The following is a 26,866-nucleotide window of genomic DNA, read 5'->3' on the forward strand; positions in this document are numbered from 1 at the left end:
ATGAATGGATACATTGTCATGTTAGGCATAATTCCTTGGTAGACCATAGCCTAGGGAGTTTGTAGGATCTCTTTCAGTGGAAGACTTTAAGATGAATCCTTAAAACCAAATCTGGAAATTATTTTTATCCTTATTCTATATTTACTATCATCCATCTGTTTGGCCAAGATTCAAAGTCACTCACCTGCCAGCAGAAAGATAGCTCCTATATACTAAAGTTTGTTTTATTTTAGGTCAGTTCTTCATAGATGTTTTTTAATATGTCAAATGTGATGAAATTATCTGGCCTCATTCCAAATTCTCATCTCTTACGATCATGGCAATTTTGAAAGCACAGGATAGGATGCATCCTATGTTCAGCATCTGCCCAGATTAAAAAAAAAACAAACCAAAACCTGGCATTCTTGTGTCCTTTCCAGCACTTACTATCCTGTTACTCCTTTGCTCTCATAGTTCAGAGAAGATCAAAATACAGATATTCTTTCTGAAGCTTTCATGACCCCTCCTGGATTATGTAATAATGATGTCACCTAAAGACAGTTGGCTAAGCAGAGATGGGTATTAAATGATTAGTTGTGTATCTTTTAAAAGTGCTTTGAAGATGTGACAGCAATTTCAAGTGGTGAATATTACTATGAATAACAAAGGTTACCAAAGGAAAGCCTTTTTCTCTCCTGCGAAGTTTGGGAAATAAAGTGCTGAGCATAGATGCTAATAATGACAGTTTTAAAAGATCACTCACTATATGTCTTATAGGTGGGTGGAGCAAAGAGCTGTGTATTTTCTTCAGATATATAAGAATGGCTGACTGACTGTTCTGCCCCTCCACTCAGGAAGGGAGTTCATCAGTCATGGGTTTGTGGGGTTTAACTTTTCTAATTCTTAGACCTGATTCTAGCCTTCTACAGTCAAGCATGATATAAACTTCTGGAGTGCTTGGCCTCAGTTGCAAGATGATTAAGGACACTTCACAGTGCATTTAAAAGAAATTGCAGTTGAAACTAAGAATAGAGGAAGCTCATTGCAGCTGATTATTTTGGCTGTGAATTGAGTACTGAAAAGAAAAAAACTATTGATCAGAGTGATTGACTAAAGAATGTTAACTGAAGAATGATCGACTGAGTAACATACATAGAATATGAAAAGATTTTAATATTATGCAATTTGGGTTAATATGTTATGTTCCACATTAAGAAAAATACTGTCTTGGAATGAAAGAAAAGTAAAATTTATTTCTGTTCCTTGATATAAAAATCTTTCAAGGTTCTTTGATAGTAGTATTTTGCTACTTGGTTTCCAAAATAGTGATTCTTTTCTTTCTCTAGGATCACTTCAGAAAACTCAGAGGGTCCAACAATGTAGGTCTTGCTTACTTTGCTTTGTATTACATTTATAAATGTAACACATTCCTGTGCACAAACATTGATTATTAATTTACATTCATTTATAATACAAAGACTATATAATTGCCTGGGAGGGTTCCTCCATTGTCAGTGTCACGGAGGCAACTTCCTTCTTTGCAGAAATGTAATTATTTTCACATAGCTTAGAAAATTTCATTGCATATTTATTAAAATTTAAAAAACTTTAACTGCACAAAAAAACTGTGTCACAGTTTTAGTTCCACAGTTCTAATAAAAATACTTCTTCATATTAAAATATGAGAGTGAAAAAATGATAGATATGAGAGTGAGATATGAGAGTGAAAAAAGTGTGATCTAATTGAAGAGAAAGGGTTAAATTAAAAAGCTGTGTACATGCAAAAGCTTGTAATAGAAGGCATTAACTGAATTGAGCTGAATTGACATGAAGTACCCTAAACTTATTTGAATGTCTTCAAATGTTGTTCTAATTTTAGAAAATAATTGTATTCAATAATTCACTAATTAAATGTACATTTAACATGGTCTAAATTAGGAAAAGATTACTTAACTGACCTGTACGTTCATGGTTTATAATTAAGACAGCTACAAAATTCATCATGGCTTAGTTGCTATCCTAATAGAAAGATTCTACTAGAATCATTGAATCATAAAAAGCATGTAACTCTAATTTCCAACTGTATTGGTCACCTTCTCCCTTTCTTATAATTTCCTATAATTTTAGTATTTTTGTAATGACCGATTACTAAAATAATTTTGAAGCAGTAAAGAAACGCTACTTTATTACTATATTCATATTAGTAAAATTGCTAGTCTTGGAATACTAATTTTTGGAAAGACTCAGTGAATACAGTAATCTAGTGAAATAGAGCATAACATAAGTCTTTATAAATATTTTTCACATATAATTTTATGTTATATATATTTACATATTACATATCTATTTAAAGAAAAAAACACAGAAAAGTATTTTTCAATGAAAATGCATACTCACTGCTGTTACTCTTGTAAGAAATGTAGTATCTGCAGTGATAACCCATTTAAATGATATAATGTGTTTCCTAATACCTTTTTTGTGCTGTAAATACATTTTCACCATTCCTATTGCAGGGCTGCCTTGTCATCAGAACAGGTGACCCCTCAAAAATCAAAGACTGATGTGGAAGAAAAAGCTACAGCAAGGGCCCCCCAAAAATCAAAGGCTGATGTGGAAGAAAAAGCTACAGCAAGGACCCCTCAAAAATCAAAGACTGATGTGGAAGAAAAAGCCACAGCAAGGGCCCCCCAAAAATCAAAGGCTGATGTGGAAGAAAAAGCCACAGCAAGGACCCCTCAGAAATCAAAGACTGATGTAGAAGGAAAAGCTACAGCAAGGTAACATAGACAGATATAATCAAAACACTAAATGATAAACACTTATAACTGGGATAAATGTGACATAATAGTGTTCAATTTGTTTGATTCCTGTATTTAATAGTTCATTTGGACAGGGTGATGAGATAAATACAGCATTTATCTAGTCTTAACAAGTGGCCCAGAAGTACAAATGTTGAGTTCCATCTTAGTTGACTTGTGAGATTATCTTGGAGGTTTTGTTCTTCATTCTTTCAGTCTGTCTGGCCTGCATCTTAAAGAGAAGCATTTAGACAGTTGCTGCAAATGTTTGGAAGTAGATGAATTGTAGTATCATAGATTACACAGTATATTTGCTCTGATCTTCAATAAATTGTGAGAGAGGTAGTATGTACAGACATCTATTTATGTAAAAAAACCCCAAACAAAATAAAACAAAACAAAAAACCCCAAAACTCACAAAAAGAAAAATCCCTCCAAACCCCCCCCTCCAAAAAAACCCAAAAAACCATTCGTGCATTGTAATGTTAGCATTTTAAATAGTAAACCCTCCATCAGATACCATTTAGTGTGACAAAAGTAGTATGTTTAAACAGATGGACTTGTTCTTGTGGGATATGTTAGATGGCATATGTAGTAATTTATCTTGGAAAGTATACAGGATAACATGAAAAACATTGTTGGAAAAGATATAGAATACATTTTTTAACTGAAATTTCAACAAATTGTAAGGTTCTCTACTGATGGAGATGTTACATTTTCCAAAACAATCATCCACAACCATGCAAAAAATTTGACTCTGTAACTTTGAACAGAATAAAATGCCTGAATATGCAATTAAGAAGTGAATGAATTACAAACAGATTTCCAGATTTGCACTGAGAATTATAGCAGCTCATTTTGCAGTTTTTACCTGGAAATATTAAATGATGCAAACACTAAAATTAGTTTAAATTACCTAATTTTATTTCATTTTATCCTTGAAGTACAGCTTTCTGAGGTCTGGAGCCATAGTCTGTATTATTTTGAATTGTGCCTCCCTCCAGCAAACCCCCAGTGGATCAGACCAGTACAAAACATTTAAGAGAAACATCCAAAAGATGTCTGACCGTGCAATTCCTAGGAAAAAAACAATGCTTCAGTGAAACATTTCCCTGTCAACAAATGTGGGAAATCTTAGAGAATGAAATATGCCACTGTATTAACCAGGGAAGTCACAGCTATTCTTCGCTCCTAAAGGCTTGTTAAGGTTTTGCTTAATCCTCACTCCTAATCAGTTCACATTCATCATCCCCCTGTGGCCCTCATTACCACATCCAGCTCTGTATTCCTGTTCCTCCATTGGTGGAGAGCTGGAGGAATATTTCCCTGGCCTACAAGTTTCTATGGTAACACTGCACTGCTACAGCAATTTCTGACATTATAGAAACTATAAGTAGCCTGTAATCTTAGTGAGCAAAATCAGCCCTCTCTACTCCTGCTGTAATTCCTTTGGCTGGTGCTTCAGCCATCATCCATCTGCTGCTGCTGTGTTAGCTTCACAAAACTGCAGATTTTTGTTAAATTTATGGTAAACAAAAATTCATTTAGAAGCTGTCAGCAGAAGTACCTTTTTTTCTATTAAAGATGCCATCTAAATATTACGCTTTTGGCAAAAATAATTGAGCAACACAGGGGAAGTAAACAGTCCCATGAAAAGTATTTCTAGTAACACTGACATTTACTAGAATAATATTTTATCTTACATCCTTAGTTTCAGTATTTTTACTTATAACCAAAAGATTTTGAGGTGACACTTTTTAAAGCCATACTTTACTGATTATTTGTCTTTCACTCAAGATTCTGATAGGGATGTTAAAGGAACAACATTAATTTCAGTATAAAATAAGTGGGAAATGGCAACTGACTTTCTATCAAAACATATTTTCTGTCAAATACCCTGAATTTTCTATGAAAAATCTATCACTCTGTCTCAACGATAGAAAAAAAAATTTTTGGAAGGGATTTAACCGGAAACAATGTCAGATACTATCTCTTTTGCTTAAAAGTTTAGGTGTCATTGTGTAGTGTTTCACACAAGGCCTAACACTGATTCTGTAAATGTAAAATCAGTCTTTGCATCATTTTCAAGTACAAGTTAGAGGTGACATCCATCTTAAAGCATAGATAATGCAATAATATACATAACATATCTGGAGGCATGGATATATGGACCTTCACCTTTTGGATATGATTAACAGAATGGAATAAAAATCTCATGGCTAGTTACATCTGTAGGTATCCTAGACAACATAAGTAGGATAGAATCCAGAAAAAGTAAAGCTACTACCTAATAATTGTGTATTTTCATAGCACAATAGGATCTTCCTCAAGTAAGGTTTCTTGGTATCCCACAAATGCAGCAGCATATGAGCACTGCACTTGACACTTTTCTGATTTACTCAATGGGTCTTTTATTCATTGCTCATCAAGGCGTTTTTTGGTGTTTATTTTCCATGCCAGTGGAGTGTTATCATTCTGTATTTTTTCACTACAGAATTGTAAGATTTGTAGCAACCAGTAAATGCAGGTGTTCAAAAAACTGTATTTTTAAAATAACCACTTTCCTGTTAAAACATTTCAAATATCTTGACAATGTTTAACACAACTGTAGTCACTTCTATTAATGATTATAGTTCAGAAGCAAAATGTTTGTATTTCTATGAAATGATTTTATATGAGCTTCACTGGTATTCAACTATGCTGCTTCCTTGCATATGATCTGTAAAGAAAATATGTGCATTTGGCACATTTAACAGTACAGTAACAAAGACATTGTAGCCAAAAGATGCAGAATAACCAAAAAACATATTTCCAGCAGTTCACAAGCTACATGTTTTTGGGACACTGAGTATTTTGAAACACTGGCCAATTATGTATTAATATTAGATTAAGAAGAAATCTCATCTAAAGAGAGAGAATGGCAATTCCAGATAGCCACTAGAAACCAGCAGCCAGGTCTTCCTTTGGTTACAATTGATATTTTTTTAATTTATGGTTTGGTGAAGTGACTTTACACTTTCTAAAGATTTTTTAATAGTACAAATGAATACAGTGATTTTTAATAATACATTTTTGCATTCCAGCAGAAGGCACTTCCTAGTGACAGGGACCTTCTGCTTTCCAGTTCTGACAGATTCATCATTGAGAGGGATGCTGGTTTACAGGTTTTCTGCATGTTGACACAAGTGATTTGCTATTGCAGAGCTTATTTGAAGAGATCTAAGCCCATTAATTCCCAGCTGAAAAGTTAGTTCCATGTTTACAGGGTCTTACATATCCTCCAAGCAAAACTAAGTAAGTTGTCCTTTCTTCCGTGATCTTTTCCATCCTGTCTCTGATAAAACATTCTGATCAACAACTTCTTCCTCTTTATTTAAGTCTGAGTCCTTCAGGTTAAGTTTTATACTGGTTTTGGAACAGTATAAAATGGCTTCTACAGTTTAGAGCAGAGCTCTTCTATTCCCTCATCCTTTGCTTTTACTGATGACAGGTCTGAATGAAAGCTCCTGGCTCTTGTTAGTGAGCATAGCAGTGTGGAAAGAAATGCACCCTGCTTCAGAATAAATGCCAATGTCTCCTCAAATAACTTTTTTATTAATTCTCAGTTATAAATTACAGAGTTTGATATAGGGACAGTAAAGCAACTGTGGATGGCAGATCAAAATTCAGGCCCATGAAGCTTTATCCAGTGAGATGCATGACAAACTTAATATTATCTAAACCAACTGTTTTAGTTTAGATTTGGAAGGTTCAGCTGGCAACTGGTGGGTCTTGTCTTCTTCTGTGCTGCCATAACCAGGCCAGAAAAGCCCTGATGATCTTAGCCAGACTTTATTAGTGTGGTCTTTGCATATTCCCTCACATCACAAGAAGCTGTTGATCAGAATGATTTGGAGGAGTTCATCTGGGAGAGATCACTGAAGAAAGGACAACATATGGAATTGTTTGCTATCACATGTAGAAATATCATATATAATTCTTATAATACCATCCATTAGAAAGCCCCCTCAGTTTTTTTTTCTAATATCATGGAGGGTTTTTAATCAGAAAACAGAGACCTGTTAGAAGTACCGCATGTGCCTCACTTAATGTATCTGTGTCTGGATTGCTGCTGATGACAGAGTAACTAGACTGGAAGCTTCACTGAGTACCCTGGGATTTGACATGAAGCATCCCACTGATTCAAGAAATTACATCAAGTTTTCTGAAATTTTGTTGTCCTTCAGTTTGCTGGTCCATAAAACAACACCTACAATATTGTTGCTTTGTATTATGTGAACTAGTTGTGTGTCAGCAAAGAGGGAAGACAAAATTCTGGGTAACAAGGCAAGAATACCTGCAGTAATTAGGGGTACCTAGAACTAGAAATGGGCTCACCAAACCTTTTACAGGTTTAGTAAGCATTTAGTGAATGACTAGGGAATTGTGTTTGCATCCTGGAGCAAGTTGCTCAGGGAGGTATTTGAGGCCTCATCCCGAGAGATATTCAAGGTGAAGCTTGAGGAGGCTCTGAGAAACCTGATTTAGTCAAGGGTGTCTCTTCGTACTGCAGGGGGGTTGGACTCCTTTGGAGGCCTCTTCCAATCCAAATTCTTCTGTGATTCTGTGATCCTCTCCTGCCTGATAATTGAGGTTCAGGAGCACTGCTGGGGTCTATTTAATTTTTTTCTCTTACTGCCTTTCCCACAAATGTTCAGGATCAATTTCAATTTGGTCTCAGCACAAGAAAGGTTATGAAAATGTGATCAAACTTCTTAAGATCTGCTTTTAAAAAGTGTTTTCTTCGTTGCCCCTTAAAATTGCAAATACACACATTAGAAATGTTTTAATTCCTTTCATCAAACTAACAACATCACTAAGGCTCTTTGTAGGTATGGTACATGTGTTTGCTGTTTCTGTGTCATTTGAAACTTTATCTGAGTGTTTTCAAGACAAAAATGCCCCTACTATTAGCTGTGCTTGAATGTCTGCATGAGATTCAATTCTGTTCTCCTTTTTGGTTGTGGTCTGACTTGTCACCAGTTAAACCAGAATTACAGAAATGTTATCCGCTCAAATTACTGAGATTCACAAACTTATCTGACAGAGCAGAAGGACTGAAAACTATTGGGCTCTAGCTCAAGTGAACTGAGTTAGAAATCAAATGCAGGCTGAAAGTCAAAGCAAAATGTAGGCAATTCAGTTTCTGAAAGTTTTTAATACAGAGCATAAAAAGAAAAAAAAAATCTGACTTTGTGATTACATGATACATTCCTTTTTATAACTTTAAGGATTAATTACTGACCATATCTATAGATATTTTGTGTATTAAATCAATGAAGGCAATAGATACCTAACATTAATAAAATTAGATAACTCAAAAGACAATCTTTCTGTAACGGAAGGAACTTCTGCTGTTATTAATTTAGGAATATTACACTTCTGAAATTTAGATAATTTCTGGACAGCTTGTTACACAAGCATGAAATAATTTCTCTTTTTGTTTGTGTCTCAGAGGCATAGGTGTCCAAGATCCAGCAGAAGAGTGTCCAGTGTGTCCAGTCAGACTAAGCTATAATTTTTGCATGCAGTCTGCCTTGACAGCTTTTTCTAAACCTACTTTATTTATATTCTTTGCTAGCCTTTTATTGTGCTAGATTCTCTTCATTAGTTGTCAAATTTCTAATCCTACTTTACACAAGCAGCTAGAGGCAAAACAGCAGGCAGCAGCAGAATTAAAATTTTGGTTAACAACTTCATAGCATGAGGCCCACAAGGGCCCAGTTGCACAGTTTTCTGCCCTTCACAGAAGGGCTTTCCTGTATATTCATAGGGCTATATTAAGCATTTTTCTGCAAGGGGATGTTAAAGGCAGAGTAGGCTTTTTTTTTTTTCTGGAGGTGGTCAATTACAAAAGGAAAAGGAAATTAATTGATAGAATTGACTTCCATACTTCAATGATGATAACAAGCACACCTGGGTCTTAATCTAAGTCTTAATGTTTTTATTTTTAAAAAATTATTAGTTTTATCAAGACTTGATCCTTTTCTACAAAATGTGATTTAGAATCCTATGTATTGTCACTTGAAGTATATTTATACAGAATACAAATATACATATTTCTTATTCTGAGTTAGCTTCTCCTAAAGAATCTCAGTCATGTTCTGAAACTGTATTAAAATATTTCATTTTCTTGAATTTATGAGTAAACAATATATTCTCCTCCTGGCAGGCTGTCTGACCTACCTCATCCTCATCTGTTTCAAAAAATTCTGGACAGAATGTTTACAGTGATGTTATGGCTTTCTCTAAAAATATTGTACTTGGAGGTGGCATCCATTTGGATGACCTATGAAAATTGTGAGCATCCATTACAAGCCACCTGCTGGTTTTGAAAGATATTTTCTCAAGTTTGTCTAAACTGCTTTGTGTAAAAGTTTCATGCTGCTGTTTTCTATTATCATCTATATTTTAACAAAATTGTTGACAAATTTAAGAAGTGTGAATTCCATTCAGCAAGCCCTGGACACTGAAATAGTTTATTTTTTTCAAATGATAGTTATGTCTGCAACTGGGAAAGACTTCTCCACATCAGCCTTTCACTGAATGTGATAGTCTGATAGTCAAGGAGCTTCTTTAATGTGTGAATATACGTTAGCCTTTTCCTCACTTTAATACCTGGCAATTCTTTTAGAGTATTAGAAAAAGTATAAATAATATTACTGATTTTTAGCCTGCTAGCTACTCTCAAACAAAACCTGAAATTCTGTTTGGGCTCTGTCTTGCACATCCAATTTTTAATGCAAGGCTGGGTTATGTGGTGATACCAGCACTGGTGCCCACTGAGTGCTGCTGCTAATGTAAAGGTAGCTTTGCTAACAGTGAGATTTAAAAAAAATCAGCAAAAACATGCTCCAAACACAGTCAGATGAATTCTGACTTATCTAATAAGTCCTGCAGCTTGCCCTACTTTGCGTTCTGCTCTGTTATAATCAGCTCTCCAGCTTTAGCTGTAGTTGCTAATAACTTGAACCATGCTTGAAGCAGTAGCTTGAAGGTGTGCATCCCATGACCTGTCCTTGGCACTAGTCTGCCACCTCAAGGCAAACAATTTACCAGACATCAGCCCTGATTACTTACCACAGTCACAGCAAGCTGATATTTCATGAGGGTGAAAGGTGCAGGGGTGTTACCAGTGCCATAAATTAGTATCTTCTTAAGGTTTATGTTTTGCAGAAGTTTTGTTCCAAAGGAACCACAAAGTGTAGCTGAACAGCTCAGTCAGCATGTATTTTTTTTTTTTTCATTCAGTAATCGGCAGCTGCAACTGTTTGGCTTCACATATCAGGACTCTTCAGTGTTGGTGTTCTATAAACCAGGCTGATAGCTGACAAGGAGTGCACAAACAGCCTCGATTTTCATGGCTTTTGTTACTGTCCCTTCCTCGTGAGACAGTCAGTGCACTGGGATACTCAAAAGCAATGAAAATTAATGTACAAGGAAGCAAAAAAAAAAAAAAAAAAAAAAAGCCATGCAAAGGCCAAAGGCATGGTGATTTAAGGTTTACAGAAGGGAAGAAACTCATCTATCCCTTGAGCTGCAGAAAGGATTAATATAGGCCAGTAAACATGTTCTTGAAGGAATGCTCCTTAAGCTACTGGAAGCCTGTAAATCTATATTTTCCTTTTTTTTCATTATTTCCAAATGGGTGGTAGGGCAGGGTTTTAGAGAACTCTGTTTTTGGTTAGTTTTGGTTTTAATTTTTTGTTGTTGGGTTTTTTTTTTGTTTTGGTTCGGTTTTGGGGGGTTTTTTGTTTGTTTTTTTTTTTGTTTGAAAACTGTGCAAAAAGGAATGGAGCAATTTAAGGTAAAGCAAATCTGAAGTTACCTGGACTAATTGTTAAAGCACATGTGAAAACTTAAAAAAGGCCTGGTTTCCAAGCCAGAATCTCCCCTGCTGATCTTGAAGGAATTTTTTCCTTTCCTGTTGACAGAAAAATATTGCCTACAACAATTACATAAAAGATATAACTTTTGCATGTTTTACAATCACTCTCTATATCATCATCAATTCAATGATGTAGGACATGATAAAAAAAAATCCAGAAATTATCAAAAAAAAAAAGAAATTGAAAATATTAGGAGACTGAAAGCAATCTTTTGTATCTATCCTGGGGGGACATTTTCAAACATATCTATTTTACCGGGTTGAGACTCGTAGAAAGCATATTGGAATTTGGTTCTCCAAAATCTCATATTCCTTTGAAAATCAGGCACAGGAGCCCACTGTCCTGCAGGTCACAGCTTTGCTACTGTCACAGCCTTTCTGTAGCCCCATGCTGTGACTGTCAGCAGAGGTAAGCAGAATGCCTACTGATAACCCTGCTGAATAAACTGCATATGATCCCATGGCTGCAGCCAGAATGAACAGGAGCCCCAAATGTCCTGCTTTTGGGTTTTGGATGAATAAAACTAAAGTCCAATCTGAGAGAGGGTTGTATATAACATAAAGATGATAACAGAGGTAGCTGCAATTGCAGAACTTCAGTGTGCTTTATAGAAGACTTGAGTTGCATATTTTAAATACCTCTAAGAACATAAAGGAACAGAGAATGCAGGAGACAAGAATAATAACAAATATTTTACTTAAGCCAGACACATGGACAGCTGGAGGTTTTTTCTTAATAAAAATTGTAAAAATGTAAGTAAAGAAAGTGACTACCTGAAGACTTATTAAAATTATCATTTTAGTATTGCTCCCTCTAAGGACTGAGGAAGTAATTTGCCATTCGGTTCATAAAGGAGAGGATATTTTTAGATAACCACAAGATTTTAGCTTCTGGAGGAAAACTTTGAAAAGTGTGAAATCTGTGAAAATATAAAGAGAATTTGCACAAGTACATAATATCCAGATTTATTAATGACTGCTACGGAATTCTAGCTAAATGACAGTAGACTTTTCTTGCATTTAACTGCTTTTGTTTCATTCCTAAACAAATGGAGATCTTGCATGGGCAGGGACACCTCCCACTACACCAGGTTGCTCGAAGGCCCATCCAACCTGTCCTAGATGTCACAGCATCTTACAGGTCAGGCAAACTTTGAAGTTGTCCATGACACATTTTCAGCAGGAATTATCCTTTCTGACATAAGTATTGGGTATAGCTTGTTCTTTCCAAACATAACTTGCTTCCTTTATTCCAGGAAGATTGTGTGCTTATGAACATATGTGGGGCATATGGCTGTGTCTATGAATATCTTTGAACTAATACAATGATGTATGCTTTGAACTTTTTGTCAGTTTAATTTTCTCTATTAATAAAGTGTGTGTAAATTATGATTTCTTCTAAATTGAGTATTTAATTTGGCTAGTTGACAGATGGCTATAGTATTGTATTTTTTATTTGATCTGTGTTTTGTTCTGTCTCTGAAGGAACCAAGATCTCGATAACCTCACCAAAGTGAATCCAAGCTCTTTCACAAGTGATAAGGAGTAAGTCTTCAAAGCTTCTCAGGCCCTGCTTTTCTAAGGCAGTGAGTAGTTTGTAACTATGAGAATGTCAGGAAAGGTAATATTGCAAATCTGTAAAATATTTGTAGATCAATAAATAGGATTTCTTACAAAGGATTGTTAATATTAAAATACAGATAAATTAACTGGAATGTGCTCTATCAGCTGAAAAATAGTATCTATGGCAAGCTTCCCTCCATCCCTTAGTTGCTTCCTCACTAAAAATTTAAAAGAAATATTTCAATATAATTACAGAAGAGGCATTAAATAAAATATTGAAGAACTCATGGATGAGTTGCATTTGTAACAAAGCATTTCAGTCAGCAAAGGCAGTGATCCATAAAGAACAGCTTGAACTTACTGAACTGATGTGCTGTTCAAAAATGTGTGTTTCAGGCCAAGCTTTTTGTGGTCTCTAAGCAGTCCTTCAGCATACAGAAAGGGAGGAACTTCCAGGGTACTGTGCTAGTAAGAGGAATGTGATTTTTGTCACACCTAACATTAAAATTCTACAGATAACTTGAATAATTATGCTTTAGACAGTAGCAGCACACAAATGTTGCCAATGTGTAATCATCTCTTTTGCAGTAAACAGTCTCACACACATGCATACATACATACACATACATATGTACACATTGCACCAACCTGGAAGCTGAGTAGGATTTTTTTGCAAATTTTAATTCATATATATTTAATTAGGATGGAATCCAAGACATTGAGTCACTACTGAATTTTAGGAGTCATCCAAAATTTTAAGATTAATAAGCCTATTGTGGACTTTCTCATTCACATTCATTTACAAATAATTTTTTTAAAAATTCCAGAGGAAAAACTAGCCACTGGTTTAATTGTATTTATGAAATTAAAAAAAAAATATTTCCGTATATCTAAACTTTGTGAATCTTTGAGTGCTTACATTTTCAGTGTAAGCACAGGCATAGTCAGTGCCTTACTTGTTAGCTAGGATGGCTCATGGAGCTAAGTACCTGTCATTCCAGAAGCAAAAATATATGGACTTTGGGCTATATATTTAGGTGCCACCTTAAGAAGCAGAGGACTATTGGTTTAAATACAAACTTTTTGTTTGGTTGGTTGGTTTTGGGGTTTTTTTCTTTTTCTTTTTTTTTTTTTTTTTTTGTTTGTTTGTTTGTTTGTTTTTTGTTTGGTTTTTTTGTTTGTTTGGTTTTTTTTTGTTTTTTTGCAAATCAGTGATTCAAAAAAGGACTAAACTACTTGGAGCCTGTAGATTGCTAAGCTGCTTGGAGCCTAAGCTGCTTGGAGTTATTTCAAAGTTTGTGTTTCTCCTTCACTTTCTTCACTGGCAAAGAACAATCTTAAACTATGGCATTGATATTAAGACTTTTTCTCTTTTGTCTCTGCTATATAATATTTTTTATTTAACTGTGCAGAACTTTATCTTTCTAGTAGAAAATTGTAAGCATAGTTTCTTATTATGGACAGTGTCTGCTAATTTTGAACATAAACTTCACTAAGGCTTGAGATTTTTCCTCTTTTTTCCTCCCCTTCCTCATCAGGGGCAATATTTTAACAGTTGTATTTGTTTATTGTTGCAGACGAAAAGACCTTGAAGATGTTACTGAAACAAATACTACTGGCCAGAAAAATAAGAGGTAAGGCTGTCATAATCTTTCCTTTACATACTTATATACAAACAAGTAAGTTTGTGATTGGCTAATAGTATAGTGTCTGTTCTGTAAAAATCATTAGAGGAGTCAGTATTTTTATTTGATTTAAACCATAGAATTTTACTTCTAAAAATTCTTAATTAATTACGGGCTAATAAAAATGAAAAATTTATTGTGTAAGACACAGTTAGCACTTTGTTATTGGAACTCTAAACAGTGCATGATTGTTGAAGTTCTTTAAATTACTGTGAAATGCTCTGTCAAGCTAAAAATTGTCCTTTAAATAGAAAAGAAGTGTATCATAAATTCTTTTAAATCCTTTTTTTTCTTAGTATCATTAGGAATTTTCAAATAAGATGCAGTGTGGGCTTTTAAAAATCTTTAATAATTTTCCAATGGATAACTTTGTAATTACAGACCATTTCGTATAAAATATTGAGAATTACATTAATATTTTATATAGATTGAGTGTGTCAATATATAAATTTTCTTATGTGTGATACATATGTGATATAAAATCAGCTTTTTCACAGCCAGTGGTTTGCCAGTTACCAGTATAAATGTGGTCATATGGTCTTACACACTGGATACAACCCTGGATAACAGCAGTTGTAAGCGAAATCTGTGCTGGGTAAAACAACAAAGAAAAAAACCACACTTTGGCAGCTATTGCCATAGCTCACAATGCTTGTGTCTCTACTGATTGAAATTGTATTATCGAGTTAAAATGATAAAGCCATTGTAGAGACAGTCATTTTAGAAGATGTTGGCAAGCCCTTCACCTGTAGCACGGCAACACAATGTGACACAGCGGTCACAAACTAAAACAAGAGAGATTTGGGATGGATAGAGGGAGGACTGTCTAGCAGTGGAGCAGGATGCCTGGAGGAAACTTGAGAGTAGGTTGAGGGAGTTGATTCTTCCCCTCTACTCCTCTTTTTGTGAGACCCCACATGGAGTCCAGTTCTGGAGGCCCGACGGAGGAAGGACATGGAGCTGTTGGAGGGCCAGAGCAGGGCCACAGAGATGATCAGAGGGCTGGAGCCCCTCTCCTGTGGGGACAGGCTGAGATTGTTGGGGTTGTTCAGGCTGGAGAAGAGAAGGCTCTGGGGAGACCTTATAGCAACCTTCCAATATCTGAAGGGGCTACTGGAAAGCTGGGGAAGCACTTTTTACAAGGACGTATAGCAACAGGACTTGTTGTAATGGCTTTAAACTGGAAGAAGGTAGGTTTTGGCTAGACATTGGGAAGAAATTCTAGTGTGAGGGTGGTGAGACACTGGAACAGGTTGCTCAGAGAAGTTGTGGGTGCTCCCTCCCTCAAAGTGTTCAAGGCCAGGTTGGATGGAGCTTTGAGCAACCTGGTCTGGTGGGAGGTGTCCCTTCCCATGCAGAGGGGCTGGAACTGGATGATCTTTAAGGTCCCTCCCAACTCAAACCATTTTATGATTCTACAAGAGTTTGTGCCACGTCTGTCCTTGGAGGTTTGCAAGAACCAACCAGAAAAAAGCCCTAAGCAACCTGGTGTGACCTCAGAGCTCACACCTGCTTTGATCAGAAGGTTGGACTAGAGACCTCCCAAGGTACCTGAGTTCCAGCCTGAATTATCCTACAATACTCTAAGGAACTTAGTGATTTTGAGTAGTTTCTCGTCCCCACTGGACAGAAATTGAAAAATATTGGAGCATGAACTGATAACTCTTCATAACTAATTAAACACTTATGAAACACTTGAGACATACTCAGTGCAGTCAGGAATCTTCCTCGTGAAATGCGTATTTACTTTTTTCTTCAGCATAAATAATTCAGCCAATTTAATATGTTGAGGTTGTAGCAAATAATTCGATTAATTTTTAAAGTCTTTCTCATTTTCATAGAGATAAGGACCTTGGTGACCACACTAAAGTCAAGCCTGGTAATGACCAAAGCAAAAAACGGTGAGACTCAATTCATTGTTCTCTCTGAAATGTAAAGAGCCAATGTCAAGAGTTATAGTTGTCTAGTGTGGCACCAGAAAATATGCATTCCTAATAGAAGCAAGCAGAATTTGCATAACTTGAGTGAGATATCTGTAGTGTTTCTAAATTGTGACTGATTAACCTCATATAACAATATAGCAGCATGTATTTTGATAATAAGCAGTGGCTCAAATCTAGAAACTCTTGTAATGAATGAAAATGCCTGGGAATAAGATCATTGTAACTATTTTGGTGATTATCTAGGTGTTCTGTGAACTTGACTGTCTGCATATCAAAGAAGTATAAGTAAATGCATTCATAGTTTAAAAATTTCACTTCTACCAGTTTCATTATTTGCAAAAACTATGATCTATTTTTGTCAACAAATGTGAGGTCAGTATTATGTTTTTAGAGACAAGTCTGATGGTATTTTTTGAGTCTTACAATTAGCTCTAAATCTAAATGAAGAGGAAGAACTTGAAAATCTGTATACAGAAGTAGCTTTGGTATTTTTTTAATATAAAATATTTTTATCCTGGCAGTCCCTCTTGAGAAGAATATACTGAATATCTTCAGTGAATGAGTTTCTCTTTCAGTTCTGAAAGGGGCCCTGCTAGATTAGGAGTCAGGCACAATAGAGGGTGCTGCTTCATGCAGCATGCTATGCATATAAAATAGTGACCAGCACTGAGCAAGGTTTCCTTAGCAAAGCTTCAGACCTTGGCAAGCTCACTGAAATAAATCAAGCTGCAGCCCAAACATCCAGAGTTAAGGCTTATAATCACCAAGTTGTTTCACCAAATAACCTTTGGCAGAACCAAACAAGAGCAGCCTTTGAGCTGCTTTGTAAAGTCATGAAAAACGTTATTAGCACTTATTCCTTAAATATTATAATTTATCTGACATGGTTTATTTTTATATTTGTTTGCATGTCATGTTGGTGGCAGGGAAGGCTGCAGGGGACAGAGTTTCTTTTGCTCTAATTAAAATACTGCTTTTGAAATAAGAGTTTATGTATCTGTTTAGCTGGTCATTTCTAATAAAACATAATTGTAGTATATATTTATATATATATATTAATATGTGTATATATATACATATATATATAAATGGAATGAAAATATAGTAAAAACAAAAATAAAACATTATACAATACTGCCAAGAAAATGCATAATGCCATCAAGTACTGAGACACTACTGCAAAGATAAAAACCTCAGTGGGCACTTTGAGGCAAATTCAATTAAAGTTAGATGAAGTTTCTTATGTGAAACTACCAGGATAAACTAGAGGACTTAAAACTATAAGTCAGTGATTTCATTATTTTTCACAAGGATGATTTAACAACAGGAAGAAAAAGATAAATTTATTTTACTTAATGTTTCTGGACCAAGGTACTACATTTTTGGCTGTAACTGAAAGTTACATAGATGAAAATTATTTTGAAAAAGTATTTGTTTTCATCTTGTGTGGTTTTGTTTTTTTTAGGGTAACTGAGCAAGTACATGAAAATCCTCCAAAGACTCCAAATAATCTCCCAGAAACAAACTATTACAGTGACAGTGAAAGAAAGACCAGGTACTGTTGACAGTGAATTGAGAACCATAATGTCTAAAGTGCCATTCTCATGCACAAATTTAAGAGAAATCATCTTTAGGCAACAAATTTCAGGGGTGTTTGGAAAACTCACATTCTGCTTCCAGAATCCTATGCATAGGAACCCCCAAAGCACAGAGAGCTCCAGTGCACAGCTGGGTGTGTGTGGGGGGGGCACAAGAATTTCTTTCTCTCTTTAGCTCTAGAGGTGTAGCTGAAGCATGAAGTTTAGGAGGGCAGTTAAGACAGAATTCCTATAACATCCATAGAGGAAAGGAATTTCCCTTCATGTTAGATATACTGTGCTCATAGGGAGCTTATTTCTTTCTGAGGCTGTAATGAAAACATTACACTCTTCACTCAAGTGCCTTAAGTTCCTGACCATGTATAGGATGACTCTGAACCCATGAAATCATCTGTCCCAGTCACTGAGACTGTAACATCAGTTTCTAAATTTCTGACCAGGTACAAACTATTTTAAAAACAATTTCTCCTGCAATACTCCTGCTCTAGATGAATTCTGTCTCTCACATACTGCAAATCTGAGAGAAAAATTTAATGCTTGGATATTTAATAGCACTAATTAACATTAGATCTGTTGGTAATAGAACATCATTGAAATAAACAATATATTTTTCTTTACAGTAAAAATGTATTTTCAGGATATAAGGCAACAGAAAATATAATTCTTGAATGAAAGACCTTTTTGGATTAGGAAAAACTTTCTCCAGTACCAATTCACCCATCCACATGGATTAAATAATTATTAATGTAGACAGGACTGTTTAAACACAGTTTTAAGTCTGTTTAAAGACATAGTCTTATGTGAAGGTCTTGTATTGCTGTATAATGATTATGAATTGCCTGAATCAAGGCTGATGACTTGGGAAGGAAAGGAGAAACCTTCTGTCAAGCTTGACTTAAAGGAAAAAAAGCAGTTACAGACTGGTACTTTAAAGGAACTATGGCAAATGTCCCAAGGTTTAAGTTTATGCACACCTGAGTCTTGATGTGGATATAACTGGGTACAAGGTCTTAGATCTCTCATTTTCCTACATTTGATGTAGGAGGCTGGAGTGCATCAGAAATTTCTGTATTCTGACACTTGTGCATGTCCTTGAAAGCCAAGCCCATAAATGGGCTGAGTATAAAAGGAAATTCAAACAGCATACAATATTAAGACACAAAATGAATATTCAATACAAAAATTAATTAACATTTTGCAGACACAGAGCTTCTGAGGAGTCATATTCTGATCATCTTTGAAAATTAAAATAGAAAAAAAAATAATACAAGAATGGTAGGGCAAAGAATGTGCTTCAATATGCAGTGTTACCTTATGCTTGGCAACATGTATATTACCTTCCTGAAATGGTGGTGGGTGATACGAACTGAGAGAAGGGACTTGATCAGAAATGGAGTTCTCAGTCTATATTGTGACGGATTTTAAACTTAGTGTCTTGCCAAGCTCTCAGACTGTCCATTTAGTAGAAAAGGTTCTGAGTTTCCTCACACTTTTAGTTGGGAAGTCTAGAAAATGATGCTTCAGAAATATTTTTCCTGTAGCTTCATAGCTTTTTATTCTGTACAGTACACTTGTTTCTTAAGATGTGTCGATATATGTGTGTACATTTTGCCCATAATACTCAAGCCAGTGATTAAAATCCAAGGTAAACTTGAAGAAAGCATTTTTCTCCATACAACTTTCTCTAAGATAAAGTCCATCTAAATCCCATATTATGTTGAGTGTGCAGTACACAGCAATCACTTTGCCTTGATCTCAACCCTGATTTAACTAGATGATTTGAAATGTGAACCTAACTTGGTACTAGATTCTCCAGCTAAATACAGTGAGTTAAATGGAAGGCTTGGGAAAAATAAGCTTAACAACAAAAAGAAGCACAGACGTGCCACACTTTATAGAAACAGGTGCTACTCCTATGACACTACAGTAAGAAAATTTAGGCACTTGCACTGTCAGTATAGTCCACCCTATGACATGAATTATACAAGTGTCCAGCCTGGTGGCGGCAAAAATAACAAAAAAAAAAAAAAATGCAAAACCTCTTTCAAAAAGCAATCTTTAGCTTCATTTTGCTTTCCTACTTAGGAAAAGTAAGTAGGAAATAAGTAAGCTTACTTTCATCTTGCCTGAAATGTAAATGGAGTACTGGATGTTTGTTTGAGGAGATATTTCCTCTGTGGTGAGCACACCCAGGTTACTGTTAAATAACAAGCATAGTTATGGTCTATGAAACATAACCAAACATTTATCATTTAAGCTTCTTAGTAACTGTGCAATTTTAAGACATATCTGGTGTTGCATAGAAATCAAATAATCAAATAAGGCACATACACATCACAAAAGACAGGTATGCAGAAAAGTGCAGCGGTCTGTGTAACACCTTATCAAATCTGTTATACTTTCCCTGAAAAAAGACACGTTCTGAAAATTCATGATTCTAAAAAATCGCACCTAACATTGCTAAATATTATTCAAGAGTGATATGAAATACACAATATTTTTCCATATGCCTTATGAATTTCTGGAGGAATAATTGAATCACTTCAGAAATGCTCAAAACATGTATGGCAGGATGACTTCAGCTGCCACACACATGCTCATCCCTTCCATCCAAACAAAACTGACAGTTGGGCAACTAGAACTGGAACTGTTAAAAAAGGAAGATTTCACTTCCCTGATAGCTAAATTCAGTATATCCCTTCCTGCTGTGAAACAAAGAACAGTCCACTTGCTGCAGTGAACACAAACCACACACTGAACAGCCTCATTCCACTTCCAGGGACATGTAATTTTGTTTGGCTGTTTGACAGCTCTTTGAGGACAGTGAAACAAGGAGGGGAAAAAAACAAAAAAGAAAAAAATGTGTTATTTCACTGTTTCCTGATATGTATCATCTAGGCTGGGATAATCAGCACAAGTAATCCAAATACCATCATGCAGATTTTGGTAAATGAATTTGTGTATTTAATTTTGAAACACCAAGGAATCATTCAACAACAAAACATAGTCTCAGGACACTATGCTTTTCATTTATGCTTTTTCATTTGTTTGGGGTTTTTTTTTTCATGTTTGCAAAAATATAGAAAAAGGACTCATCACCAGGTATGATGATTTTTTTACAAGCATGTTACCTTAATTTGCATATTATCATCAGTGTAATTAAACCTTTAAAAATAAAAAGTACTGTTCTGTGACCGCTATGCACTCACTGCTTCACAGCAAATCATCCTATGGTGCCTATGAAGATAATATAACTGGAAATACTATCAAAACTGTTTACTCTACTGCTGATCGGTAAGTACACATTAATAACACTATAGAGTATCAAAGGACACAGACATTTTGCATGAGCATTCAAGTGTTCAGACAAAAGAGAGCAGTGGAAGTCACTATGAGGCTCATCAGACAGCGTTTCATACAGAGCTTCCTTTCAGTGGGATCTTGCCATCAAATCATTTTCACAGTTCAGCAGCCTAATATGATGTTAGGCTTGTCACAGCTGACATTTCAAAATACCCACAGAAACAATAGCCAACGCATTAAGTGATAGAGATGGCACTTCTGCAATATAGAGAAGAATTCTCTATCAGACTACCAGTTTCCTTTTGGGCTTAAAACTTTAAAATTATTAGACTCTACTTCTTCTCCATTTAGTATACATGCTCTCAGACATCCAGCAGCTTAATACAATCTCACTGTAATTTAAAATAATTCACTTCACCAAAGAGGGCCATTCCTTCTATCTAGTTATTTTTGGTAACTGACATTACACAGCAATTTCTCCATGACAGGACCGTGTATATTAAACCTATCAAATAATACACACAACATTTTTTTTCATTTATGGCCGTTGCACGGTATACAAACGTCTTTCCCAAGTAGTGCACTAAGCTTATCAACTTTCTCTTTGAAATTTCAATGGCAGCTTTTCTTCTGACAGCTGATATTATATTATACACACAGGAGTATAATTGGAAAAGATATATGTACATACTGCAGGAAGCCCTTGGGCTTTGATGCCAAGATGATCTTAGATGCCCTGCAAATTTGCTGTCATTCAACTTGCTTCAAGGTAAGATTTCACCTTCTACTAAGAAATGGAGTTTGAATGTAATACCTGCATTATATTACATATGTAATAAAAGAATATTTAGGCCATAGGCCTTCTATGTCTTGCACAGTGGAGAAGATTAATGTAGAAAATACTGGTATCTCTCTCTTGCCTCTATCCAAGCCTTTTCCTTACATTTATAAGTTTTAAGTTATATATGTTCCCAGTCTTATATAGTTAATTATATCCTACTTACACTTTCTCAGTGCTGTAAAATTGTATTCTATTTCTTTTTCTTATGAAGTTTCATAGACGTTCTTGATTAAGTGATATCTAAGACGATGGCTTGTGCAGAAGCCACACTCAACAGCATCAGTAAGAGGTATTTAAGCCATAGAGGCGAAGTCTCTTTACTCACTGGCATCAAAGATTTGGTTAAATTTGATTAAATTACACTAAAATTTATAATTAAAATTAAATTAAAATTTGGTTAATTTTATTAAAACATCTTATGGATAGTTTCTGCTGCAGGATAAAATCATGTTGAAATTGGATACGTCTTCACCTCAGTTTTAATTAAAATTAGGGGGAAAAAATTTCCTGTTTCAAATAAAAATGAAACCATAGAAGGAAATTCTTGCTTGTCATTCCAAAGCCTAAACCTCAGCCTAAAAGTCAATCTTAAATTTTTCTCAGGGTACATCTACCAGCGCTGAGCCCTCTGGTCTATTTTCTTTCTGCCTCATTTGTCTTAATTCTGCTTGCACCTCCACACAGAGTTTGTTGTTCTAACAAAAAATACTTGGCAAAATCACTGCATTAGCATTGTTCATTTTTCTTCCCAGGCTTCCATAGGTTTTGCTTCTGCCTCTGAAATCAGTTCTTTTACCTAGTTATTGCATAAAAAGTAACCCAAAGCAGAACACGGCAATAACGTTGTATTTAATCTATATGAAGTTACATGTGCTTTTTGTCTCATATGGTTTGCTTACATTCTTTTTAGATGCATCAACCCACATAAACAGAAATGGGCTTTTTATGCAGTTAGGAGTGTTAACATGTTGGTATTGGCTGAATAATCTCTTAAATGCTTAAACTGATTTTTAAAATCATATTAGCTTTGATACTTATTCCCAAGTGGACACCTCTCTGGCCAGTAGAATCCACCTTAAGTTTGTGTAACTGGCAAAAAAAATTTAACAACTCGTGTAATTCTGTGTTTCATGCTTGAAGTTATGTATTTAGCTAAGCAGTACAATTTCTCATCATTAATATTCATCTAGCTCCTTACATATACCCTGCATCAATTAGAGATTTGTTTGTAGTTGACAGAAGTATAAGGTCTTGGTTTCCTTGTAAAGGTAGATACCAAAAGCTCAGTGAGTAGATAATCTAAACTGTAGGGGTTTTTTTGGCTGTATAAAAATGCTAGCTAATCTTGGTGGTCAAAGCTTTGAAAACAAGCCCACCCTTTTCTAATTTATATATGGAAACACAAAATGAGTGAAAAAAAGAGACTGCTTCAATAGTACCTTAATACTAACAGTTTATGCAAAAAAGATACAGAAAATACATAATTCTGTAAAACTGGAAAACAAAAAAGGTTCTCCAGTACTCTAACATGTTATACTAATCAATACTGAGTGCTCAGCTGCAATTTCATACTAGCCCTAGTGAGCATGTGTGACACAGGGCAATTGCATATTGTCTGGATCCTGGATCTAGTAATTTAAACTGCCCTTGAGTCCATGTTGACAATGCACAATTTCTTTATTAGGTTAGCTGCAAAGGTATGTTCTGGGTAAGACTTCTCTATCTCAAAAATTAATGAGATTTTTTTGACACATTTGTGGAGGCAGTGTTGAGATTCTGCAATAATGAGAAACGTTAATGGCTGAGATAATGTATCATGAAATGTTTGGAAATAATCAGAAACAGATTCTTTTAGACCTACTCTGAGTTGGATAATTAAGCCTGATCATGCTTACTTTTCTCGGTGAACTAACAAAAGGATCTCAAAAGGGTGATTCACCTTATTTTAGATTAAATTTCTAACACAGAGAAAGTTCACTTTGAAAATGTATGGGAGTGGGAAGGGGTCACCGATTTTAACAAAATCTAGGGAACCATTTGAGACTTCAGTATCCTATTTTTAGGTGTCTAAAGGTGAGACATTTATATGTCTAATTCATTATTCATTAAAACTACTCTTTTGGAATTCAAATTGATGATATTGCAGTACTCACAACCTTATTCTGGTCTGGGTTTGCTTACTCCATAAAAGACAGCATGTTGGGAATGAATATTAAGTGTTTCATTTTAATTTTCCTTGTTACTTCTACTTGTGTGCTGAAGTGTGAAGTGTGTAAAAGACCACTGGAAGATCTGAAAGCAGGAGATAGTATTTGGATTTACAGACAAACAGTGCATTGTGAGCCTTGCTATTCCAAAATTAAAGGTAAGTTGCAAGATGCATTATATTGAACATACAAAAAACAGTGCAGAAGTTTTAATATAATTAACTTCAAAATAATGGAACACAGCTATTGCTTTTGCTTATTTCTGGGTACTTAAACTTTTCAGTTGCTTAGGACTGAGTTGCTTAGGATGATGAGCCCCAGGTTCTAGATACAATAATTACTCTGTACCTATGAGGTGTTACTGTAATCTGTAGAGTCCTTACCTGTTCAGTCAATGGAGACACCTACAGTGAGGCAATAGCATCTTGCCCTGAAAGTCACAAGAATAAACTGCATCTGAGGCCATCTGAGCATCAGGTTGTTATACTGTAATGAATAAGCCAGAGTTCAGAAGTATTGTCACCTAATGAAGTCATTGTGACCCATAAGGAGAGGATAGAAATCTATTAAATCATCATGAAAATATTATACTGAGTACCATCCTTATGTGAGCAAGGAGCTTAGTGAGTAAACAGATGTGCGAGGCAGTGAAGAATGAAACTTTTTTTTTAGTAATTCTTCCAGAAGTTTATAAGAAGTTTTATCAGATTATAAAATTAAGAAGGCATTGTGACAGTTATATAACTGTAGAAAGTTACACACTATATAGCTATGCAGTTATATAACTGTAGGAAGACATACCGAAGGTCTGTATCTCAAACATGACAAATGGACATACCCTATTTCAGCAAATGGCAAGGTGGGACAGTCAGACTTCATTTTTGTTTCTATAAAAATTAATTGATCTAAGGCTTCCTTGTGTGACATTTAGATAATACTGATTTGCTTGACATTTCTGATCAATTTTTTTTTCTCTCTTGCAGAAAAATGGATCTATTAATTTGAACATACAAAAGCATGATAAAGAAGTCCCACTAGTGTTTAGTTGTGTGTTGGCCTGTTACTCAAACCACTATGGAAAAGGATTAGTTTTTATTGCTAAGAATACACTAAATGCAGTCCTTCTGCATGCTTCCCAAAGGACTTGATTTCATGAAAAATTAAATGTCTTTTCATGCACACAGGAAGCAAAACAATATATTGTTCAGTATATTCATGAGATCTGTGAAACTGCTAAACCATATGTAAAACTACTGATAATTTATTGAAATTTTCTGAACAGAAAGGCATACACCTTTTATGAAGCAATTTACTGAATCTGCATCTCAAGATATCAAGGTATCAAGATCTGTTACCTGAAGGGGATTAATCTTTTCAAAAGATTAGTCATTTAGAAGTCAGCTGATCAGTGAAAACTACTGTTTTCATACTGAGTAGGGTGGGTTCACTCTGTACCTTTGAGGAGAAGCATCAATCTCCAGAGGAAGATTCTTCCCAAGGAACTTAAATGATAGCTTTTGGAATGAGGAAATTCATCTCTATTATTGTAGAGGAATTCTAGAAAAAAAAAAAAAAAAAAAAAAAAAAGTTAGAGGATTTTAAGAAATATCGTATTTAGAAATATCCCAGTCCATGTTTTTAATTCTGATAACAATTATGTTATCTTTTTTTGAAAGAAGTGCACACTTAATAGTTGCCATGAAATCATTAAATACATACTTTGCATGATTGTATTTATCTTTCCTTTATTAAGCTGTCTAAACACCTTGGATGGATTCATCTCACCTCAATTTAAGCATCTACAGTGTAGACAGCTACTTCTAAGTTACCTGATCCATTCTATCTTTAAAGTCATATAGAGAAGCAGACATTTTTAGGAAGTGAGTCAGTTGGTCAGATTGCAAACATCTATTTTAGTATGATGTTAACCATGTCTTACTTTCCATGGTTTGCAAAGGAACCTGCAGTGAACAGTTCAGATTTCTAGACATCTACATAAGGCCAGATAAACTTCCTTTGAGACTACAATGAAAGTATTTCTTTTCCTTTTGGGCAGCATATGTGCATTAAAGTACAGAAACTGAAATGAGTTTATGATTTTTTATAATACATTTCTGCAACATTCAATAGTTACCTGCCTTATTTGCCTAAATAGGTGTTGACTACCAGTGTCTGCTATAATATGTTTTATATCATAGTTACTCAGAACTTAATTTTCTGCCTTACATCTCAGTATAAAAGGACTTCTTGGATACAACCATGACAGAGCTCGCAGGCTGCTGGACCCAAGCAACAGCTTAGAAGGGTAAAAGGTGCCAAAGTCATGGATTAATAGCAGATTGTTCAATGGCTGCCCCAGCCAAACTTCTCTCCTCATCTGCACATTCAGCAGTGGAGACAGGAGATATGGATGTCTGTGTAACTTAAACCATTGGGCCTGCAGCTGAATAATGGTGTAATCTGTCTAACCTGGCTTAAAGGATGTTCAAACTGATATGAAAGGGAGCCAAGAAAAAGTAGATAGTTTGTTTTGTTAATTTTATGACATTTTCTTATAAATTAATGATAGTAGCTTTAATAAACCTATTATTATAGATATTTTTTCTGGTGTGTGTTTCTTTCTAGTGACATATTCTAGTTAAACTACCTTTGTTATCATCCTGCACTTCGTCAGGAAACTCTGAGACCTACGTAACAAGTGGAGATGGGTAGTGGCTAAATTTTAATGCTGGGGTCACAAATTTGGTCCTCTTAAGGGGCCAACAGTTACTGCTAAGGCTTAGTTACACTGGAATATGTTAGAAGTTCGGTGGTTTCAGCACATTAGAATCCAGGACTTCCTGGTGTTAGAGAGGATGAGAGACTTTAGTTCACTCCACTACAGACCTGGAGGAAACTCTGTATCCAAATATGTCCTTAAAAGCACAGAGGCAGAGAAGAAGCAATAAGAAACAATATCAAATAATTCTGTGATCATTAACTTCTCCTTGCTGAACAGCCCTGGTAATTTTACCATGTGGTG

General features: G+C 35.2%; 1 protein-coding gene across 3 annotated transcripts in view; it reads left to right on the plus strand.

Annotated features, from left to right (window-relative positions):
* The window catches only part of SCEL (sciellin), a 46,622-nt gene extending 20,182 nt beyond the window's left edge, over nt 1-26,440 (plus strand). For 2 of the 3 annotated variants that reach the window (XM_071741447.1, XM_071741436.1), the window contains 10 exons: nt 1,326-1,358; nt 2,493-2,756; nt 12,190-12,249; nt 13,845-13,901; nt 15,794-15,853; nt 17,361-17,450; nt 20,713-20,787; nt 21,457-21,565; nt 23,900-24,002; nt 24,828-26,440. In XM_071741447.1, the coding sequence (XP_071597548.1) occupies nt 1,326-1,358; nt 2,493-2,756; nt 12,190-12,249; nt 13,845-13,901; nt 15,794-15,853; nt 17,361-17,450; nt 20,713-20,787; nt 21,457-21,565; nt 23,900-24,002; nt 24,828-24,844 (868 nt within the window). In that variant the 3' untranslated portion in view covers nt 24,845-26,440. The remainder of the gene's footprint in view (nt 1-1,325; nt 1,359-2,492; nt 2,757-12,189; nt 12,250-13,844; nt 13,902-15,793; nt 15,854-17,360; nt 17,451-20,712; nt 20,788-21,456; nt 21,566-23,899; nt 24,003-24,827) is intronic. The other variant, XM_071741457.1, reaches the window with a different exon arrangement.
* The last annotated feature ends 426 nt before the right edge of the window (nt 26,441-26,866 follow it).

This window comes from Heliangelus exortis, chromosome 1, assembly GCF_036169615.1.
Source record: "Heliangelus exortis chromosome 1, bHelExo1.hap1, whole genome shotgun sequence".
In the NCBI taxonomy this organism is placed as follows: domain Eukaryota; kingdom Metazoa; phylum Chordata; class Aves; order Apodiformes; family Trochilidae; genus Heliangelus; species Heliangelus exortis.